Raw genomic sequence first — 24719 nt, forward strand, 5'->3', positions numbered from 1 at the left:
CAGGTTTTTAAGTGAGCTTCTGGATTATGACTTGAGACACACAATCGCGCAAGGTAGACAATGGACTGGCATTCGGAGAGACGGAGGCTGAAGTCACCGCTAGGCCATACAGAATAAGATTCTTCTAAATCGTTTAAGGGAAATGCAGGAATGGTTACTTTTCAAAAGGACGTGGCCGATATCCCTTCCCAGTCTGAGTTTGTTGTCTGTCCCAAATGACCTCTTCGACGACGGGACGTTAAACACTAACGTTCCTAACTCTGTTGCGAACTTTAAATGAGACTTGACTTATTACTTTCAACCATGTTATGTGGGATATGTGGAAAATTCGAAACATGGTTGCACGTATATACTATGCAACTGCTTCAGGCATCATTCTCTCCTCCTCCAGTAGCGACGGAATTCTGCTCAAGACATTCACGATTTTTTGCTTCGCGATTATCCTTCGTGTCATAAATGGTGAGCGCAATTGCACTACTCTTCAGAGACTTCGTAGGGCTGTGAAGAAACAGCGCGAAGATATAGCTGTCACGTATAGTTCACATACCGGCAGGCCAGACACAAATCTTGTTAACATCATGAGCGTCGGTGGGCGACATTTTGAAAACAAAAGGAAAACTTTCACGGTCGTACGGAGACAGCCATCCGATTTCTCTCTCTCTCTCTCTCTCTCTCTCTCTCTCTCTCTCTCTCTCTCTCTCTCTCTCTCTCTCACACACACACACACACACACACACACACACACACACACACACACACACAGACAGAGGCACGAATAAAGTGCAAACTTTTAAGTTTGTGTGATTCAGGGGAAACAAGGAATCCTGCTTTGAGTGTATGTACATATTCATTTAGGATCTGCAAACCACTGTGAAGTGCGAGCAAAGGATTCGTCCAGTTATACCGTGTGCTGAGGACTAGTTTTTTTTTTTTTTTACGTATGGACTTGCAGCGCGAGAATAAAAGCTATTTAAATGCCTTTCTGGGCGCTTACACTAACCTTTCTTTCGTGGTGGGGTTGTAGCACATTATACTTTAATCTAAATTCCCCATCTGATACAGGTTCTTGAAATTTTTTCAACAGGTATTCGTCTGCTTGTTCAGGGTTGTGGTGATTCCCGTGAGTCAAATATACATGTTACCATTCGAGCTGCCCTTTGTTGTATACGTTCAACATTTTTGGATAGGTCAGGCAGTTGTATTTTGTAACAACCTCCTTCAGAGACTGACTATATTCCCAATATTCTACCATTGAACCGAAGTTCGCCACGTGCTTTGCCTATGATTGAGCCTATGTTATGAAACAATTTCTACTTGTATACATGCTTTGATTCCAGTTCCAGTTCATTGCTACTGTAGCTATAGGATGTTATGTTTTGCGCTTTGTAAAGTGTACGAATTTGCACTCCTAAATATTTAAAGCAAACTTTTCGCGACTTTGTAATCTTGTCAGTATCTCATTGAATATTTGTGTAGCGCTTCTCAGATAGTACAACACTTCATTATACATTAAGTAATGAAGTGTAGTCCGTTCGAGCTCTCTCTCCATAGCTGCTAGATTCCACCCCGTCCCTTATGATATTATGGAGTGTTGCCAGATTTTCTTGCTCCCCTCCCCTCCCACCCCACCCATCTGGCATAGGACAGTTGCCCTGTGTATAAATTGATGGGTAGTTAAAAAATGGCGGGAAATTGAAAATTTTCCAATTGTACTACAGAGCTTCCTCCCCTCCCCCCGCCCCTCACTCTTATGATGTCACTGCGAAAGTAGGGCTGTTTCTGTAAGTACAGATTGGCAGAAGTTCAAAAAATCCAAGATGGTGCATTGTCCTGTTGGTGTGAAATGAAAAGAAATTCTGTGGGGTCGCACTGTGCCAGTTCTGGCACAAAGGGCATTATCTCACCTTAGACAAAAGACGTTCTTTCCATTGCAGGTCCAAGCCAACATGCTATTCATAAACACAAAGCTTTCCTTCAGCCAAACTGATACCTGTAGCACATTTCAACTCGGGAATGCGCTTCGAAGGATTGCTGTTCATAGTCCTAGCAAAAGATGTTTCCTGTCTAAACCTGCTGGCTATTTTCAAGAACCCACTGAGGATACATAAAAATAACTGTGGTTAAAAGTATCCGGACGCCCAAAAAACATAGTTTTTCATATTAGGTGCATTGTACTGCCGTCTGCTGCCAAGTACTCCATATCAGCGACCTTAGTAGTCATCAGACATCGTGAGAGAGCAGTATGGGACGCTCCGGGGAACTCGTGGACTTCGAACGTGGTTAGGTGATTGGGTGTCACTTGTGTCATACCTATGTACGCGAGATTTTCACGCTCCTAAACATCCCTAGGTCCACTGTTTCCGATGTGATAGTGAAGTAGAAACGTGAAGGAACACGTACAGCACAAAAGCGTACAGGCCGACCTCGTCTGTTGACTGACAGAGACCGCTGACAGTTGAAGAGGCTCGTAGTGTGTAATAGGTAGACATCTATCCAGACCATCACACGGGAATTCCAAACTGCAATCAGGATCCATTGCAAGTACTTTGACAGTAAGGCGGGAGGTGAGAAAACTTGGATTTCATCCGATGCCAGGGTGTGGGTATGGCGAATGCCTGGTGAACGTCATCTGCCAGCGTGTGTACTGCCAACAGTAAAATTCAGAGGTGGTGGTGTTATGGAGTGGTCGTGTTTTTCATGGAGGGGGTCTGCACCTCTTGTTGTTTTGCGTGGCTCTATCACAGCACAGGCCTACATTGATGTTTTAAGCACCTTCTTGCTTCCCACTGTTGAAGAGCAATGCGGGATAGCGATTGCATCTTTCAACACAGTGGAGCACTTGCTTATAATACACGGCCTGTGGCGGAGTGGTTCACGACAATAATATCCCTGTAACGGACTGGCCTGCAGAGTCCTGACCTGAATCTTGAACCACCGACTGACATCGTACCTCTCCTCAGTGCGACACTCGGTGAAGAATGGACTGCCATTCTCCAAGAAACCTTCTAGCACCTTATTGAACGTTTGCTTGGGAGAATGGAAGCTGTCATAAAGGCTAACAAGGGCAGTGCCAGGGTTGAGAAATGAAGTTCGCCGGCCGCGGTGGTCTCGCGGTTCTAGGCGCTCAGCACGGAACCGTGCGATTGCTACGGCCGCAGGTTCGAATCCTGCCTCGGGCATGGATGTGTGTGATGTCCTTAGGTTAGTTAGGTTTAAGTAGTTCTAAATTCTAGGGGACTAATGACCACAGCAGTTGAGTCCCATAGTGCTCAGAGCCATTTGAACCATTTGAAATGAAGTTCAGAGTGGCGGCGCGTGACTGCAGCACTACCCCATAGAGTTACAATGCCCCAGCCATACGGCCAGATGGCCATCCATTCACGAGATAATCGCTCTGAAACTTCCAGTCTTACAGTATATAATACCCATGCGTCCGCTCACTAAAGCGAATGGAGCGGCGGCCGATGCAATATTGGTAACAATTCGTGCTTCGTATTTTCAAAGCATCTCTTTGATTTTCCTTATTAAAAATATAATTACGTTCAAATTGAAAGCTTTTGTTCTTTCATCATGTTCAACCTTTCCAACCAAATTATTTCCTTCAAATACTCGTTTGTATTGTATATTGAAAACTGTGTGCATGGGACAATAATATTCATATTGTGAGGACTATGAATAATGATATGTTTATTCGCTGGATTCCGAAATTACACAAGAGCCATAATGATATTTGTCATAAAAACACTCGAAACAAAATATGTTTGAACAATTTGCGCTTCGAATAAAAGATGATTTTTTTACACGAGCAGAGAGTTTTGAGGATATCTGTCGAAAAGCAGACATTCTAAAGATGTGCCTTTCTGCGTTTAGTTTCGACGCGAACCATGCGTATTGGATCGTATTGTGAAAAACAGGAGATAAGCAATGGTGAACGATCGAGTGAATTTTAATAAAATCTTCTCGTCAATCAATCTCTCGTTCCTGTTCAATAACGTGGCGCAGTTTTTCAGGCATTTAATGAAATTTTTCACCTGTCTGTAAAAATAAACATCAAAGGGTTGCACTAGTGGTGTACACTTCGGTGGAATAACTTTGAGGGTACAGGTGGGACGTTGTGCGTCGTCCTGGAAAACCTCGTCATACAGTTGTGGTTGTGTTTGCCTTCCCCAGGAGTCGACGATGAGGAGAAACATTTTTTTCTCCAACATAGGACTTCAAAGATGTTTTAAGATACTCGTACTTGTTTGCAGTGAGCTTTCCAGAATTTGATGTCATCACGACGTTCTTGTATGTTTTGGCGTATTCATCGATCGTCTTCTGGACTTGGGGTCCAAATGCACCTGTTGTCGCCTGCAGGCATACGAAAACACTCGGCAGGACACGTCCAGAAAAAGTAATAGCATATTGTGCTGTATATGAATGCGTAACTTTCTTCATGTCCACTCTCTTCACACGCACGGTCTTGCTTCCTTTGTGGGTGAGAGTCCGGTTGAAAGACTGGTACTGACATCCTGGAAGCAAATGAAACAGCACGATATTTAATGACCGAAACGATTGTACAATTACATGATTATATAAGAGAATTATTCAAATGGGCATTCGTTGTTTGAAATACCGTTTATAGAATGTGATTTCGTTTTGCGTCACATACTTGTTTGATCCGTGTTGATAATGTAGTCCTTGTCAAAAGTGTAAAGTGTAAATCTCGAGTTTGTAGCCGGAAAGTTTCTGCATCAGCCAAGTTTTCTTCCAATGTCACTGTTTCCTTTTGTGATACGAATTTTGTTACTTTCCGTTGACGAATTCTGTGCTGTTGTTTAAATCTCGCCACCCATCGACTAGAAGCTTTAAACTCAAAATTTTCATATTGTGCGGCCGCTGCTAAAGCCCATTGTTGCAGATTTCGAGTGGTGGCTTGCTGGTAATTGTGCCTATCTTCGACAAAACGATCGTAAGTCCACAAATCTATCGCTCTGTATTTGTCAAATACATATACATCCTATGTAATTTCATCTCCCCATCGTGATAAATATATATATATTTTTAACGATGACATCCTTTGCTTTTCAGCGCCTGCGGACTCCATCGAGGATGTGCTTTCGCAATGTTGACGCATTGTATTATGTATTCTAGCGGAATATACGTATGCTCTTTGGATTTTTTTTTCCCTGGGGGTTCATACTCGTACGAAGATTCGTGTATTGTAACCACTTCGAATTCTAAATCTTCACCACCTTCATTCTGGTGAAGTAACTCTTCATCAACCACGAGTGTGTTTTCACTCGAGAAATCTACCACAGTGTTGTACCACTTACGTGCATGAACATAGCTTCTGTGGAATTGACGGCGAACCTTCTGACGCTAGTAAATAGTTTTCAACCAGCAATACACTGAAATGGGTGACTGCATCTTTAATCATTAACTGAGATTTCTCGCTATGTAGAGAATCGTCGGTAATATCTTAAAGTCCCTCAGAACTCGCGATGTGTTCGCTTCGAAGCATTGTGACCACAAAACGTTAGCAACAGGAAAAGCTTTCACATACATGTACTAGTTCCAAGCGCACTAAAGCAACTGCTAGGTTCTTCTTCCCTGTTTATAGTGCAGGGAGCGCGGATGCGCGGCTATCCCTTCGCTCTCTCAAGTTTGTCAAATGCCCCTTTGTGGAGACCCTCGTTTATTGCGGTCTCATGACATTGAAGTCCATCGTGTACCTGAACTAGTCGACTAGGAGCCGTACGCACCTGTTCGACGGATGTTATGTAGAATATACATGATAGAAATGAAATATTGTCAGTATACAATACAGACGAACATTTGAAGGAAATACAGTACTGGCCACACACCAAGAAGAAATGCAGATGAGAAAACGGTATTCATTGGACAAATATATTATACTAGAACTGACATGTGATTGCATTTTTAAGCAATTCGGGTGCATAGATCCTGAGAAATCAGTACCCAGACAAACCACCACTGGCCGTAATAACGGCCTTGATACGCATGGGCATTCAGTCAAACAGAGCTTGGATGGCGTGTACAGGCACAGCTGCCCATGCAGCTTCAACATGACACCACAGTTCATCAAGAGTAGTGACTGGCGTATTGTGATGAGCCAGTTGCTCGGCCACTATTGACCAGACGTTTTCAATTGGTGAGAGATTTGGAGAATGTGCTGGTCAGGCAGCAGTCGAACATTTTCTGTATCCAGAAAGGCCCGTATAGGACCTGCAACATGCGGTCGTGCATTATCCTGCTGAAATGTAGGGTTTCGCAGGGATCGAATGAAGGGTAGAGCCACAGGTCGTAACACATCTTAAATCTAACGTCCACTATTCAAAGTGCCGTCAGTGCGAACAAGATGTGACCGAGACGTGTAACCAATGGCGCCCCATAACATCACGCCGGGTGATACGCCAGTATGGCGATGACGAATACACGATTCTAATGTGCGTTCATCGCGATGTCGCCAAACACGGATGCAACCATCATGATGCTGTAAACAGAACCTGGATTCATCTGAAAAAATGACGTTTTGCCATTCGTGCACCCAGGTTCGTCGTTGAGTACACCATCGCAGACGCTCCTGCCTGTGATGCACCGTCAAGTGTAACCGCAACCGTGATCTCCGAGCTGATAGTCCATGCTGCTGCAAACGTCGTCGAACTGTTCGTGCAGATGGTTGTTGTCTTTCAAACGTACCCATGTTTTGACTCCGGGATCGAGACGTGGCTCCACGATCCGTTACAGCCATGCGGATAAGATGCCTGTCATCTCGACTGCTAGTGATACGAGGCCGTTGGGATCCAGCACGGCGTTCCGTATTATCCTCCTGAACCCACCGATTCCATATTCTGCCAACAGTCTTTGGATGTCGACCAACGCGAGCAGGAGTGTTGCGATACGATAAACCGCAAGGCTATAATCCAACCTTTATCAAAGTAGGAAACGTGATGGTACGTACGCATTTGTCCTCCTTACACCAGGCATCATAAAAACGTCTCACAAGGCAGCGCCGGTAAACTGCTGTTTGCGTATGAGAAATCGGTTGGAAACTTTCCTCATGTCAGCACGTTGTGGGTGTCGCTACTGCCGCCAACCTTGTGTGAATGCTCTGAAAAGCTAATCATTTGCAGATCACAGCATCTTCTTCGTGTCTGTTAAATTTCTCGTCTGTAGCACGTCATATTCGTGGTGTAGCAATTTTAATGTCCAGTAGTGTAATTTGGTTGGAAAAGTTGAAAATGTTGAAAGAGCAAAAGTTTTCAATTTGAACGTCATTGTATTTTTTTCTATAAGGAAAAGCAAATAGATACTTTGAAAATACGAAGCACGAATTGTTACCAATACTGCATGGGCCACCGCGCCATTCGGTTCAGTGAGCGGACGCATATGCCTAGCTTCGACAAAACGATCGTAAGTCCACGAATCCATCGCTGTGAATGGCTGGCCATCTGGCCGTATGGCTGGAGCATTGTAACACTATGGGGTAGTGCTGCAAACACGCGCCGTCCCACTCCGAACTTCATTTCCCAACCCTGGCACTTCCCATGTAAGGGTGGGCCAACACCATATCGAATTCCAGCATTACCGATGGAGGGTGCCAAGAACTTGTCATTTTCAGCCAGGTGTCCGTATACTTTTGATCACAGTGTATTTTTCACTCTACGGGTAGTAAGCACCCTGAACTTGCTTGCTACTTACAGTTGATCTACCTTCAGTAAGATGAAAAATTACCCAGTAAATATTTTTTTTCCCCGTACAGTTAGAAAGCTGTAGGCCTGTTTACAGCAGTCATGGTGCCAGATTTCCTGGATCTTTGATGTAGCCTGCATGGTCTCAAGTCACTTGTGCTAAGTGTAGATTCCATTTCTAAGTTCAAAATCGCGGTACATTCAATAATCATTGCTTTTCTGTGAAGTTACAGTTGTCTTGCCTGAAGCTCAAGTCCCGTTGTGCTGGTTCAACAGTTGTCCATGAATTCTACGATATTGCAGTTTAAAACAATTGTCACCCTAAGTTTGTATCTAACTTAAACTAACTTCAAAACTGTGCAACACACACAATTCACACTGCTGCCATCGCTGGGCTGGGCCGGGCCGGGCCGGGCCATCCACATGAAGTCCGATGCCGTGTCGGAGTGTCGCTGCCTGTGTCGCGTGTGCATGTACTCAACTCACTTGCGCTACTGAAGGGTTGGAGTCCGCGAGCACTGAGTTCAAATCGCCAACTGGTGACAGCTAAGCACACAGAGACACTGTCGATTAGGCTCCCTAATGCAAAGTGGAGGAGAGTAATTCTTATTTCGGATTCCCACCACTAATATGCTGATGGTGAAAGCCATGTGACTCGAGTTAAAATGCCGAGGAAATTTGAAAATTCAAGTAGGACACTTATACTTCAACTCATATGAAAGAAAAACCTCGACAAGTACAGGTTGAACCTGTGCTCCGAGTGTTCCGAACAATCTTACTTCTGTGTATAGATTATTATAATAATTTCGTGTCGCTAAATGACTTGGAACAAGTATTTTTATTGGACACCACTTTGGCGAGTTGTATGTCCCTAACCTACCTCATTTAGCCAACCTGGAAAATGGAACCTATAGTTTAACGTAGAATCTGAACCATGTGTTCTTGGCGATGAACACTAATGAATTTGTGGTGTGACCGAGATTCGACCCAGCGACCAGAGTTTCCAGGCACATGCTTTGCTGCTAGATCACCAGACCTGTCATATTTAGTTCATCTATAGATTTTGATGAGTGTGTTTACGAGTGCCAAAATTTGTGACATATATGGTTGTATCTTTCGACTGTTTCAAGTTAAAACAGTGATTCCCGACCTGGGGATAATAACCCCCTGAGGAGTCAAATGAGCTTTATGAGGGGGGGGGGGGGGGGGGGGGAGGGGGGCGGAAAGAGAGGTGTTAGTTTAAATTTTGGCCACGAAACCAAATTATTTTTAAATACTCACTACTATTATCAGTATTTTGTAAGGCTGTAATATTGATTACAGAAGTTACTAGTAATTACATTTTTTAAAACTAGCATTAATGTGTGACAAAAGTTGGTGGAACTCCTAAAAACCAAAATAAAGATAGAAGCATAAATAGTTTTATATGTTTGTATAAGACTTTACTTCAGTGTTTGGTTTATAAGCGAGATATCACACCACATATGTGGAACACATCATCTCACTACATCTCTCTGAACATATACTCCTCCCTCTCCCTGTGTCGATCTCCTCCTCCCCCTCTCCCTGTGTCGATCTCCTCCTCCCCCTCTCCCTGTGTCGATCTCCTCCTCCCCCTCTCCCTGTGTCGATCTCCTCCTCCCCCTCTCCCTGTGTCGATCTCCTCCTCCCCCTCTCCCTGTGTCGATCTCCTCCTCCCCCTCTGCCTGTGTCGATCTCCTCCTCCCCCTCTGCCTGTGTCGATCTCCTCCTCCCGCTCTGCCTGTGTCGATCTCCTTTCCCTCCCTTTCCCCTTTCCCTCCATCTGCCTCTCCCTCCATCTCCATCTCTCTCTGTCTCTCCACTCTCCCCCCCGTCTCTCTCTCTCTCTCTCTCTCTCTCTCTCTCTCTCTCTCTCTCTCTCGAAATATTCCCGCACTGAGCGCACACACACACTGGCGTATCTGACCATGCAAGACATGGGCAGATCTAAACTTTCCGTTTAGCAACCGCAGCGGACCGCTATGAAAGAACTAGACTTTAAATTGGTACTATCAACCTCTATGGTGCTTCAGTGTTACATACGTCTATTGCAGCTAATACTTTGTACCACATTGAAACATAAAGACATACTGTAATGATTTTAGATAATTCTGTATGATCTTTAGCTTAAGCAGTCAAAAGTCAAAAGCAAGTTGAGTCGCCCTTTGTAATTCTGGCAATTGCTTAGCAAGTGTTTGCACGACATCTGTCCATGCAGTCCATCACCTTTCTGATAGACTGTGAAAGGATTATCCAATATTTTCTTTTAAAACTTTCCATCCTTAGGGACTAGAATGATACTTTATACTTCCATTAAAATCTGGTATCTAATGTTGGAAATTAAAAATACGTTCATAATTATTACAACACTTGCACGTATGCAATAATAATGTTTTTTGCTCTACAGTGTCTGACATATTGTTTGTGTCTTATATGCAGAACCAAATAATTCTACATTAATTTAACCACTAGTTGTACATATATATGGGAGACTTTAGGGACTATCCTGCAGGTTCATTGAGGGCCTCTGGCACTCAAGCCTTTTATTCAAAACATAGGTGCAGATGTTAAAACTTGCAGATGTTAAAACTTGCAGATGTTAAAACTTGCAGATGTTAAAACTTGCAGATGTTAAAACTTGCAGATGTTAAAACTTGCAGATGTTAAAACTTGCAGATGTTAAAACTTGCAGATGTTAAAACTTGCAGATGTTAAAACTTGCAGATGTTAAAACTTGCAGATGTTAAAACTTGCAGATGTTAAAACTTGCAGTTGATTGTTATTCAGTAAAGCACCTGAGTCAGTGCCCTGTGTGCTGTGGTACATTGCTTGGAACGACTACTGGAGGGAGAGGCTTAATTTTTCTGGGATAAGATACAGGAAAGATCTATCCTTGTCCTCAAAGAGATGCTACCATTGTATCAAATGGTTCAAATGGCTCTGAGCACTATGGGACTTAACATCTGTGGTCATCAGTCCCCTAGAACTTAGAACTACTTAATCGTAACTAACCTAAGGACATCACACACATCTATGCCCGAGGCAGGATTCGAACCTGCGACCGTAGCGGTCACACGGTTCCAGACTGAAGCGCCTAGAACCGCACAGCCACACTGGCCGGCTATCATTGTATTCAGTCCTATCTTTAGATATTGAGTATGCTGAGATGGAACTTCGTATTGACACTACCAGTTATGGGATAGGTGCTTTTCTAGTACAAATTCAGAATGGTGCTGAAAGGTGATAGCTTACGATCCAGAGTACTTTCAAAGTCCTGGAGGAACTACTCTACAACCAATGAAGAGTGGCTTGCAGTTGCTTGGGCTATCAACAAGTTCTGGCCATATTTATTTGACAGACTATTCACCACTGTGGTGGACCACCATTCTCTATGCCCACTATCTACCCTGAAGGATCCTTGGACTCAACTGGTGATATGGGAACTAAGGCTCAAAAAGTATGATGTCACAATGGTATACAGATGTAAACACAAGGATGTTGATTGCCTTTCAAGGAAATATTTAACTGAATGCAGCAGTGTGGATAAAATCTGTCATTGCTGCATTGAGTATGACATGGGTGCTGAACAGAGTGAAAATTCATCATTGCTGAAAACCTTAGAAGCCTTAAGGGGGACGAACTGACTGAAGGATAAATTCAATTACTAAATGGACTACTGTATAAGAAGGCGTATGACCTGATTAGGTGGAAATGGTTCCTCATCATCCCACGTATCTGCAACCAGTGACTCTGAAGTTTTTCCATTACATGGCAACATCCAGTCTTTGGTAATTTGTGAAGACTCTCGGCAGAATCGTGCACAGGCACCACTGGCCCAGCCTCTACTGCCCTTAACAGTTAAGATGCTATGTGAGGCACTGTAAGGACAGTCAGTTACGAACCACAGTTACCTCTGTGACATATGGTACCAATGCCAACTGCAGCAGTGCCATACCACCAAATTGGATTTACTATGTTGGGTGATTCTCTAAGTCAACATATGGGAATAAGTGAATAAATAGCCTGTACTGACAACCCATTGACCATGCCGTCATTAAAGCTTTGCCGATTGCTGAAGCTCCAAAAATTTGCAAGGTTCCTTTTAGGAGACATAATTTTGAAGTATGGAGCATACTGTGTGATAATCTCTAGTCTTGGAAAAGTTTTCCAGTTGAGACTAGCATCAGAGATAATTTGACAATGGGACATCACCTACAGGGAGACAATTGCGTTCTACACACAGATGAATGGTCTTGCACGCTCTGGATGTACCTTGATGTGAAAAAGAGATTAGGAAACAGTACTATCTGTTATGATAAATGTAACACAGTGAAGCAAGACACGACAGATTTGAAGCTATTCTTTCTGCTCCTTGGTTGTGAAGCTGAAACGACAATGGTTATAGTTTCTCTGTTTCCACTGGGCAATATTGAGGATGACTACATGAAACACCTCATTACCAGCACCAGAGAATCAAGGCAGCTGGTTTGTCTGCAGACTCTGGATACCCATGAGGAGGACAAAGAGTGCTATAATGCCACCACCAGCCAATGAGGTGTACTGCCCAGGAGATCTGGTATGGAGTTTTATGCCTGCGAGGAGAGACAAACTGTCAGGTAAGTTACTAAAGCACTACTGTGGGCAGTATTGTATCCTTTGTTGATTGCTGGATGGCACATGTGACATAAAGGATTATGATCTTTTGACCTTTTATCAAGGAGACTAAAGTGCATAGATATTGTCAATGTCCTCCATATGGTGCCTACTATAGTCCTGAAGTGCAGATTAATAATGATTGCTTCTCATTCACAGAAACTAAAGACCCACTCAACAGTCACAAAACTCTGATGGGAGGGACAACTTTCAGTGTTTATCATAGTGCATGGATGTTACAACATGACAAGAATGCTAGTATCTGTCAGCACCACCATATACAGTAGAAGACGAGGGGGCTGTAGTGGCTCCAGTAATGGCTTCTCAAATAATGAGTTGCTTCTTCTGCACTATAGGGTCCAATGACATGACCTGTGCTGCACTCAGTGTGGCATACCAGTTAGTGTCACTGGCTGTTGTGCTGTAGCTTGTCAATTCAAACCCGATCACCAAAAAAATTTGTTATTTAGTGTTTATCATTTCTAGAAAGTTCTCAAAATTCCTAATGTCAGTAATGTTTGAATGCTCTGGAATATTCCAGGAGTTGAGTTCTGTTCTGTCTGTACATTGGTGTTTACAATAAAACGTCCTTCCAGTGCTATGTGCTGTATTTCATTGAGGACCCTACTTTTGTATTTGGACGTAATTGTGGTTATGGAGTGACAATATACAGTTTGAACAGTATCACAAACATTTGGTGAAGAAATCACTCCAACTTCTTCCAAGGAAACAGTGAAATAATTAACACACTTAAAAGCTCGAGTTCTAATGGGGTTTGTAACATTTTTGGCAAAGTATTAAAAACATTTGTCTGATGTAGTTACCATATTCAAGCATACATTTAATGTTTCATTTACGTAAATTATCTTTCTGGACATACTTCTTGTCAGTTTTGGAGAGGGTAATGTATTTGAGAATAGCAGAGCCCATCTACATGTATAAGATTCTTAATCACAATTTGGATTCCAGGAGGGCCCTTTCTCTGAACATGCCATCTACTATTTCACTGACAATGTGTTAAAATATCTAAACAATAATATTTCATCTGCAAGAAGTCTTTGTGATCAGCCTAAAACATTTGACTGAGTAAATCACAAAATTATTTTGTTGAAGCTTGGAGTTCAAGGCTTTTGATGATGGCCGAAGTAAATGGTTTCATGAGGTAACTCGTGCAGATCTCGGAATGAATCTTCTGAGTGTGAACAAATTACTGAGTGTTCCACAGTGTTCAACTGTGATACATTTACAGTTCTTGCTGTGTACAAATGACCTTCCATGTTACACCAATAAAGCAGAAATAGTTCTTTTAGATGTTGATACAAGTATTATAATCAATCCCAACAGAGAAGTGACAACAGAAGAAGTAATAAATCAGATATTTGAAGTATTATTGATTGGTTCTTGGTAAATGGTCTGTCATGTAGGGTGGGGGAGGGATTGGGGGGGGGGGGGGGGGGGGAGGAGGAGAACAGTTCACTCAGTTCTGTACAATGCAAGATCTATCGTTGTCAGTAACTCTACTAATGACACTAAGAACAACAATAGGAATAGTGCTCGAGGGAAAATAATGTGTTAAAATGATTGTTCAAAATTTCTGTATGTGTGTATTGGTCCAAACTTGAGTTGAAAATAATGTTGTTATAGATCTGCACAAACACTTCGGTAATAAAGCATTACTCTGTTTACTTCCATTAATTTATATCATATTGAATAATTTTCTGGGGCACTTCCACAAATACACACACAATATTGCACAAATAATTAATGTCTATACTCGGACTTCATGTAGCCAAATGTTTAAAAAGTTATGCATACTAACACCACCTTCAGTACATTTAATCCCTTACACAGTTTATCATGAATAATCAGTACATCTTAAAAATAATAGTAGCGTTTGTAAATATAGCACTAGGAAGAAAATAGCCTCCACTTTCCACAATTTAACCATCTTGCACAGAATGGAGCAGAGAATGCAACCATAAAAGTATTTGACCACGTTGCTTCTGAAATGAAAGTGTTGACAGATAAAAGTTTTAAAATCAAATTGTTGTTATTTCTATTGGCAGATCTTTCTACCAGACATTAATTTCTGGATAGATAGTATGCATATTAGTGGATTACAGTCATCAAATTTTATTGCAAATTAAGATTTTAGAAATTCTCATTATCCAAATACACAGCACATTGCCTTGTTTTCACAGCATTAATGTCACTTACTTGTAAGCTTACTGACATTACGACATCATGGTTAATTGTCTCAAATTTGGTTCATGGAACATTAAAACAACTACCCTATACAATAGAGGGGGTTGAGACTGCATCCTCACCTTAATCCCTGTCTAATCTGAACACTTTGTCCTTCTATTCTGGTTGTTTCTTGTTGTTTCCTGCTTGTGGTGTCAGCACCTATATGTTGGTATAGGCTGCCGTAAATTGTAATGAGAAAAATTCTTTCTTTTAACTGTTTTCAGTAACTCCCTCTCTACCTTACCTTCCTGTTCATAACAAATTGTAATTCTGTTATACCATCTTCTTTCCATTTCACTTCATCAATCCACAACATATCTAGTTTGAGCTGTTTTTTTACTATATAGTATTGGCAGTCCCCCCACACAGAAATCAGAATGAGGGGTCTAATCTACTTTTTTTTTTTTAATGTAGAGATGATCTGGACAGTTTTTGCCAATTCCAGACATTATGTCTTTAATGTTGTGGGTTCAGTTGCCTTCTGCGTCCACATACGGCTGATTCTTCTATCTTTAGGAGCAACTTTGCACACTGATGGATGCTGCCCTCTTTCTGCTCATTTGCACTTTTTTGCAAGGCCTTTGACAGAATGAGGGTGGCTGTGTATACTGGAAGTCCTTCACAATGCCACCATTGGTGACAATTTATATTACAATTATATATGTAGTGGCTGGAATTGAACCTGGAACCCAGGACTTGTTAATTGGTTGTCAAAGACACTACCCTTATACATCCGTGACTGACTGTGATTATAGAGTGCCAATTTGCATAGATCTCCCCCTCCCCACAAACACACATACTCCCTCTCCAATGGTAGAAAGGGGTAGTAACAGATATTATTGGATCTGATGGAATTAAAATTAGTAACACAATCTATTTTTCTGTGTGTATGCTTTACAAGAATCACAGTTCATGAATCAACACCCTCCCATCTTTACACAATACCACATGTTGAGTAGAAAGGCATAAATGTAGAAACTGTTTCACGCTGTGTTTGTACAATGGTCCAACACTCGTGAGATAGATAAGAGATATTATTGAATACCATTCTCAAAGTAATTGCTACTAGAGTCTGATTAACTACCATGTTAACAGTCTATTATGCATGTCATCCACCTATGTTTATAGCACCAGGAACCAACAGAGCTAATACACCCATTACCCCTGACCTTTCTCATTTTGAGCAATTTTAACACTCAAAACTTTTTGTGGAGCAACTAAATGGTTAGAAAAACACATTAAGTATAAGACATTTGTCTGTTGAATAATGGGGTACCAATGCACTTCATTTCTGCATGCTGTTTTTTCTCTTCTATTGATCATTCCTATGCAGCTCCAGCCAAATACCAATGATACAGTGCTATGTTCATGGCAGTCTGTGTGATGCTACTATCATCCCATCATGGCTTTGATCCCATGACTCAAACTTAGTGGAAGATTGCCATTCTGGTCATTATAAATGTAAAGTGACAATGTGTGCCCAGTCCAAGCCTGAAATGAAATGAAACTTTAAGCCATGTTGACAGGACAAACAAAGTGCGTAAACCACACTGTCTCATTCACAGTGCATACTGTTGAACTGCACTGATAATTCAGGTGTACTTTTACCTCCTTTGCAGAGCTGCCTGTACTTATGAATTCTTGTAGTCAATGGAATACTGTGGAAGAGTTTCCTGATAGTAAAAAAAAAAAGGAAAAGTAACACAAACATGGCATGTCACGAGGGTGGTGCAATTCTTTTTTGAGCAGTTTATTTCCTTCTAAATTTGCCTAAAATATCCTTGCATGCACTCGCAAAATACAGCTTTATCTTATTTTCACCTTTGCTCAACAAATCAAAGATATCTTCTTCACCCATTTCTACCCTAATTTTCAGTTCTGGAAATATCTCTTTCAAATTTTTGCTTCAGTGATACTTCGGGATTTCTCTTGCACGTAAATGAATCTATCTGATTACTTGTCTCTCTCTCACTTTCAGAAAGTTTTTGACAAAATTCAGTTTGATATGTAGTGAGGTTATGTAATATTTTTTTAAAGACAGTCACACAGTTCATAAGATCATGTGTCAACTTTTATGGAATGGTTAACAATATAACCTCTACTGATATTTGTGGCTGAGTTAACCAATTTACTAATTTACCAATGTATTATGAAAAACATCTCCAGATAACTATGCAAGCAAAGCACTTAGTGTCGCAGTTCACTGAAACTTGGGCCGACATCCGTGAGTGCAGAAAACATCTCAGCTTACCTCTTGTCTTGAGATCACCAACTCAGTTTTTGTTTGTAGAATTACCTATAAAGTTTAAATAGAATACTGCAGCAGACCAACTTTTGTCATGTTGGCTTTAGTGAGTTTCTGATGGAAGGACCTTAGAACAGTAACTTTCATCAGTCAGTATGTCAGCTGAAACTATAAGTGTATTGTCGTCACTTCTAGTTGAGTTAATTCACCAGTGACTATTTGCAACAGGATTAATGATTTCAACAATAAATGAATTTCGACCCAAAGTATGAATGAAAACATTTTTTAATAATAGTGATTGTAGATTGTGATCTGCTCTGAGCCTTTTGTACACAGCTTTGAGAAGATACCAGTAATGCATAAACATATGCAGCAAAATGATTCTTTTTACTATATAGTGTTTTGCACCCTCTTGGAGAGAACATTGGTACTTGAAATAGCTTGGATCGGTTTGTATCGATGAGATTAAACTAGATTAGATTTACTTTCATTTAATTAATGCATAGTGAGGAGGTCCTCCAGGATGTAGAACATGTCAGAAAAACAATAATACAAGACAAATATTTATAACTAAAACAAATAAGCTAATGTACCTTCCACAGAACCCAGTTGGAATGATATATTTTAACACTATATGAAAGGATCATTTTACAGCACTCGTTTATTAAGTTCACATTAATGCACTGAATTTAGAATTAAAAAAATGTTTTTATTTATTTATGAGGTAATAAACATATAATATAACTACTACAATACTTATCTAAAATGAACACATTACTGCACTGAAGTGATGCAGAAGTTAGATTGTACTTTACACACACACACACACACACACACACACACACACACACACACACACAACAGTTAGTTCTATTGAGAAATTCATCAATAGAGTAGAAAGAGTTGGCCACAAATAAAATCCTATAGGCTTCTCTTAAACTGAATTTCATTGGTTGTTAAGCCGGCAAGTTATTGAAAATGTGTGTTCCTGAATAATGCACACCTTTTTGCCCAAGTGTAAGTGACTTTAAATCCTTGTGAAGATTATTCTTATTTCTAGTACTGAGCCCATGAACTGAGCTGTTGGTTTGAAAAAGTGATATATTTTTAATGACAAATTTCATTAATATATTGGGAAGCAGTAGTTAGTATCCCTAGTTCCCTAAACAGGCTTCTGCATGATGATCTTGAGTTCACACCACATATCTCTTACTGCACGTTTTTGTGCCCAGAAAACTTTAGCTTGGCTTGATTAATTACCCCAAAAAATAATCCCATATGACATTATGGAATGAAAGTAAGCATAGTATGCCAGCTTTTTCATTTTTATATCCCCTATGTCTGACAGAATTTGCACTGCAAATAGAGATTTGTTTAGATGCTTTAGCAGTTCTGTGGTGTGCTCTTTCCAGTTGAAATTATTATCAAGCTGTAAACCTAAAAATTTAATGCTGTCCACTTCTGTCTGCTTGTCGTAATTCATTAGGCATATACTCGTGGGGCACCCCTTACAAGTTCTGAACTGCTTGTAGTGTGTGTTTTCAAAGTTTAGTGACAAAGAATTGACTAGGAACCAGTGATTAATGCCCACAAATATTTTACTAGCCCATCTTCTCTTGATTTGCTATTCATTGCAATGTTTGTATCATCGGCAAACAAAACAAACTTGGCGTCTGGTAATGTTACTGATGAAAGGACATTGATATACATAAGAAAAAGTAAGGGCCCTAAAAAAGATGGAACCTTGTGGGACACCACATGTAATTAGTTCCCAGTTGGATGATGTCTTTTAGCTTAATACATGTCCCTTTCCTAATAACACCATTTGTTTCCTGCCAGAGATATAAGATTTGAACCATTTTGCAGCATTTCCTGTTACACCATAACATTCTAATTTACTTAAAAAGATATTGTGATTTATACAATGAAATGCCTTTGCCAGATCACAAAATATACCAATCACCTGCAATTTATTTTTTGTCTAATGAATTAAGTACATTTTCACTGTAAGTGTAGATAGCCTTCTCAAAATCAGAACCCTTTAGAAATCCAAACTGCGACTTCGACAGTATGTTACAATATTTGCGATAAGGTGGTTATAAAGCTGATTGTACATTACCTTTTCCTAAAATTTTTGAGATTTCTGGAAAAAGTGAAATTGGATGGAAATTTGGTGCCATTTCTTTATCTCCCTTCTTAAACAGTGGCTTAACTTCAGCATATTTCAACCATTCAGGAAATAATCCACTGATAAACGATGGTATACACAGATAGCTTAATATGTTACTTATCTCAGAATCACATTCTTTAATTAACTTTGTTGATATTTCATCATACCCACTAGATGTTTTTGATTTTAAAGATTTTATGATGAACATTACTTCTGCTGGGCTAGTGAGAGCCAAATTCATATTATGAAAGTTACTTGAAATGTCTGTCTGAGGCATCCCATGTCAGATTCTAGATTTACTTCTGATGACATTGATGAGGGCATTGAAAGATTTTAGGCCTATATCATAAAATTGTTTCTGTGTTTAGAAGTGAGTTTAGTGTGAAGGTTTTTCACATTTTTGGCTAGAAGCAACCTTAATCATCCTCAGTTGTAATGCTTTAACTGTATTAAATTGCAGAATTGTCTTTGTTGGAAAAATTATACATAATTTTGATCTGATGGTCATGTAGCAGCAGTTTTAATTAATTGTTGGTTCATATTCAGGCCATGTTATTTTCTAACTACATTATGTTGTTATTTAGCTTTGCTCGTGACTTTGAGGAGAGACGCAGCCATTATGAGCCATCTCATTGCGATGGTCTGGATAATGATCTCCCTGATGAAACTGACTTTGTGCCACATTTCCAGAGAGTCTCTGTCAGTGGTGAGGATACAAGTGGTGTGAGTCTCATTATCCATTTTTAAACTTTTTCATTCATAAAGATAGTTATATTTGTCTTAAAAGTCCAAGCACTCAAGACTTTTATGAAAATTTATTATCAACTGCTACCACTTCTGTAGTATGATTTTTAAACTAAGAATGTTTTGTAGACAAGGGCATTATACAAAAAATGAGTTTATTTTGCCACACTTAGCTTCATTTATTATTTGAAGCTCAGTCAAGTATAAAAAAAAAAAAATAGCAAAACTTCTGTATATGAAGAATTTTAGGAAGTAATTTTTTTAATAAGTAGAATGAAGAGTTTCTTGTGATTTTTTACTATTTGCCCATACTTTGTTATCCTATTTTGTCTGTAGCTTTTTATGCTCTTTGTTTTGCATTCTACATGGCTTACGCTGGGCCTGAAGCCTCATACGTGGAGGAAGCCATACAGTTGTGCATTACCTTTCTTGACTGTCTAGTTTGTGTGCTCAAGTAATTCCACTATTCTGGTCATGATGTGAGATCTCTCTGGTTATAATTAAGATGTTGAAGCTGTGTGCATGTGTTTATACATAAATTTGCCCTGTTTCTTGTGTTGAGGGGCTGCCAATTAACTCTACTTAGGCAGGTTAAATATGTGGTGCTCTAACAATTTTCAAGTAGGGGACAATTACATATTATTTAAAGTAGCAATCATACATGTCAATATTATTGTGTGTGTTTAATCTGAGATATTAAAAGTAGTGTTTCTTTTGGTTCAGTTACTACAATGTGCCACATAAAAGATTTTGTATGACTTGTTAAGAATTTGTAATATTCATGTGTGTGTGTGTGAGGGGGGGAGGCCTGCATTATTGCTTTACAAGTTACAAAGTAGTCCACATTTTACACACACACACACACACACACACACACACACACACACACACACACACACACACACACACACACACAGTTACATTAGAAGAGGTATAGTTCCTATTACTTATATGTTTTGCTGTACATAAATCATTATGCATAGGCAGGGAACTGTGAAATTGCTTAAGGATTTGTTCCTTAACTGAAACCAGTCATGCTTATTAGATATAAAGGTTCATGTGTAGAAACCCTTACAGAGAAAGAAAAGAAGTTGTCATTGTGAATATATCACAAGATGATCACAAAGAATGATCACTCTGACAGTGTTTTCTTATGTTATGCCAAAGACAAATATCTTAAATTAATGATGTAAGTTTAAAAGGTGCATAATTAAATTAGCTTGTGTGTGTCAGGGTGGGTTTTTTTCCGTGTCTAAGGTAACTATTATGTGAATCAGGCAGATGTGTTGTGAGAATGAGATGGTGTGTTGTCCTCTTAGACAAAATGAGTGTGGTACAAACCTGCTCCATTTTTGAATTGGAAGTTTTTTTATCAGCAATAGAGACACATGAAGATTTGTAATGACTATAGCCTATTCGGCAACAGTGTGTTTACATTTCATGTCATATTTTGAGGTAATGTTTTGCCTTGACTTACGGTTGGTTCTTAGTCATGTTTTCATCGAACACTAATGAACATTATTTATAAATAACACATCAGATTTTGTTAACTCATTTTTGTCTTGTGGAAGAAATGTGATAAATTGTAATGATGCAAACTGTATATAATAAGTTTCGCATGTGGGACACAGGTAGTTGAAGATGTATTGCTCAAATTACTCAGTCATTGGTAGAATATATTTGAAGATTGATTTTGTGTAAGTCAGACTCACTTATCACTTAAATCAGGTGTACTTTAATGTTCAACCTGAATGATATCAACAGAAATTTGTATAGTGAATGCCTCACCATATGCGCAGGGGGGGGGGGGGGGGGGAGGAGGAGATATCAGGGCAATTTAAAACCATAGTATAGCATAAAATAGTGTTCAGTCAGTTGCAATTAAGACAGCATTTCTTGGACATAAGTTTTATGTATAATAAATGAACCCACAGCCTAAAACATTTTTTCAAGTGTAATACCTTTCAAAAAGATCCACTTTGACCTTTGATTGTGATCTGTTATGTCTGTGTAGATATCTTTTCTAAGGACCTTGTCTTAAAACCATATCAACTTTTTCATATTGATCTCATTGAAGACTAATCATGCCTTATGAAAACTTATTGGGAGACAATGATCCTCTATTTCTCCTCTTTTTATTTCTTACTTCTTTCTCATGATAAAGCTATTGTCGCATCTACAAGAACATCTGTCTTCATAATGGAGGAGCACATATATTCTGTAAAAATATTTAAAAGACTTCAGTTGTGCTCGTGTTGAAAGCAACAAAAGTAAATCATCAAAATAATGGATGTACCGGGGGGAGGGTTAAATGAGACGCAGATAAAATTCTTTCACATTTTGTCAATATTGATTTTCTTGGGTGCAGAGTACTGTGTGCTTTCGCTGCAAATGGGCACAAGACAGATTTTTGGTGTAATTCTGCTGTCAGCCCATAGGTTGCATAACAGTATCATGCTATTAGCTTGTAGATCTAAATGTCATGCATAGTGCAGAGCAACATGGTTCCCAAAAATTTTATTTAATTAACTTTACATTACGCTTAAAAAAAATACAAACATTCCTCAAGTGCTACGGGCTCTAATTGTATTTAGCCATAGTATATTTTAACAGTGAATAGTTCTGTTAAATATCAGTTATGTTATGTTACTGTTGCTGCTGTGATTTTAGTTGTGGGCAAGATTATCAACAGGTCATCCATATATTTCTCACTCTGCTACAAAGTACAGTATCCAGGTCTTGAAACTACTGAACAATATCTTTCTCAAGAATTTGTCAGGTACTTTGCTACCAGAGCCATGCAGTGTCTCCAGTATCAGGTTATCAAAACTAAGCTTCATGCAAATCTCAATACACTACTGGACATTAGAATTGCTACACCAAGAAGAAATGCAGATGATAAACGGGTATTCACTGGACAAATATATTATACTAGACATTATACTGACATGTGATTACGCAATTCGGGTGCATAGATCCTGAGAAATCAGTACCCAGAACAACCACCTCTGGCCATAATAACGGCCTTGATATGCCTGGGCATTGAGTCAAACAGAGCTTGGATGGCGTGTACAGGTACAGATGCCCATGCAGCTTCAACACGATACCACAGTTCATCAAGAGTAGTGACTGGCGTATTGTGACGAGCCAGTTGCTCGGCCACTATTGACCAGACGTTTTCAATTGGTGAGAGATGTGGAGAATGTGCTGGCCAAGGCAAAAGTTGAACATTTTGTGTATCCAGAAAGGACCGTACAGGAGCTGCAACATGCGGTTGTGCATTATCCTGCTGAAATGTAGGGTTTCACAGGGATCAAATGAAGGGTAGAGCCACGGTCATATCTGAAATGTAACATCCACTGTTCAGAGCGCCATCAATGTGAAAAAAGAGGTGACCGAGACGTGTAACCAATGGCACCCCATACCATCACGCCAGGTGATATTCCAGTATGGCGATCGCCGGGTGATATGCCAGCGAATACATGCTTCCAATGTGCATTCACCACGGTGTCGCCAAGCATGGATGCGACCACCATGATGCTGTAAACAGAACCTGGGTTCATCAGAAAAAAATGACGTTTTGCCATTCGTGCACCCAGGTTCATCGTTGAGTACACCATCCCAGGCGCCCCTGTCTGTGATGCAGCGTCAAGGATAACTGCAGCCATGGTGTCCGAGCTGACAGTCCTTGCTGCTGCACCCGTCATCGAATTGTTCATGCAGATGGTTGTTGTCTTGCAGACATCCCCATCTGTTGACTCAGGGATCGAGATGTAACTGCACGATTCGTTACAGCCATGCGGATAAGATGCCTGTCATCTCGACTGCTAGTGATACGACCTGTTGGGATCCAGTACGGCGTTCCATATTACCCTCCTGAACCCACCAATTCCACATTCTGCTATCGGTCATTGGATCTCGACTAACGCAAGCAGCAATCTCACGATACAATAAACTGCAATCGCGATAGACTACAATCCGACCTTTATCAAATTCGGAAACGTGATGGTACCCATTTCTTCTCCTTACACAAGGCATCGCAATGACATTTCACCAGGCAATGCCGATCAACTGCTGTTTGTGTATGAGAAATCGGTTGGAAACATTCCTCATGTCAGCACGTTGTAGGTGTCACCATCAGTGGCAACCTTGTGTGAATGCTCTGAAAAGCTAATCATTTGCATATCACAGCATCTTCTTCCTGTTGGTTAAATTTCGCGTCTGTAGCACGTTGTCTTCATGGTGTAGCAATTTTAATGGCCAGTAATGTACTTTCATCTCCACCAAGTGTGTTTTTGTATGCCTACTGCAATATATTCTTGAAGTTCTTTTCCTTCTTCCAAACCTGTGCGCTCAAACTTCACTCCTTCAAATTTAGGTCCATGAGAGTAGTTGACCCGTAACTGTGTACTTTCTTTAAATAAATACTTTCTTACTTTTCTGTGTGTGTTCCATTCTGCTGTCAATTTTTTTTACTGATCTGGATAGTAACATATTTTCTCAGAATTATGTTTATCTTGTGCTTGACTTTTTAGGAAGTAATTGCATCAAATTCTACATTTACAGGGAAGGAAGATTAGGATCTAATGTTCCTTTGACATTGAGGTTATTAGAGATGGTACACTGATGAGCCATAATATTATGACCACTGTCCACCATAAGATCGAGTGCCAACTGGTTGTGCCGCAGGTAGCTGATACGCTCGGAAAAGTATGTAAGCAGACCAGTGATGAATGGGGAGTCACTCTGGTGGTAGTATGGGCTGGAAATGGATAAATCTACTGAGGCATATAGCTTCAACAAAGAGTAGATTATTATGGACCAGTGACTGGGAATAAGCATCTTGGAAATGATAAAATTGGTTAGCTGTTTGCATGCAGCTGTCATGAGCATCTATGGAAAGTTGTAGGATGGTAAAAACATGAGAAGATGATTGTGTTCGATA

General features: G+C 40.2%; 1 protein-coding gene across 8 annotated transcripts in view; it reads left to right on the forward strand.

The window, feature by feature from the left end:
- The window catches only part of LOC126360846 (AMP deaminase 2), a 425281-nt gene that overhangs the window by 253770 nt on the left and 146792 nt on the right, over window positions 1–24719 (forward strand). For all 8 annotated transcript variants that reach the window (XM_050007748.1, XM_050007744.1, XM_050007745.1 and 5 more), the window contains exon 3: window positions 19615–19753. In XM_050007748.1, the coding sequence (XP_049863705.1) occupies window positions 19615–19753 (139 nt within the window). The remainder of the gene's footprint in view (window positions 1–19614; window positions 19754–24719) is intronic.

This window comes from Schistocerca gregaria, chromosome 1, assembly GCF_023897955.1.
Source record: "Schistocerca gregaria isolate iqSchGreg1 chromosome 1, iqSchGreg1.2, whole genome shotgun sequence".
In the NCBI taxonomy this organism is placed as follows: Eukaryota; Metazoa; Arthropoda; class Insecta; order Orthoptera; family Acrididae; genus Schistocerca; species Schistocerca gregaria.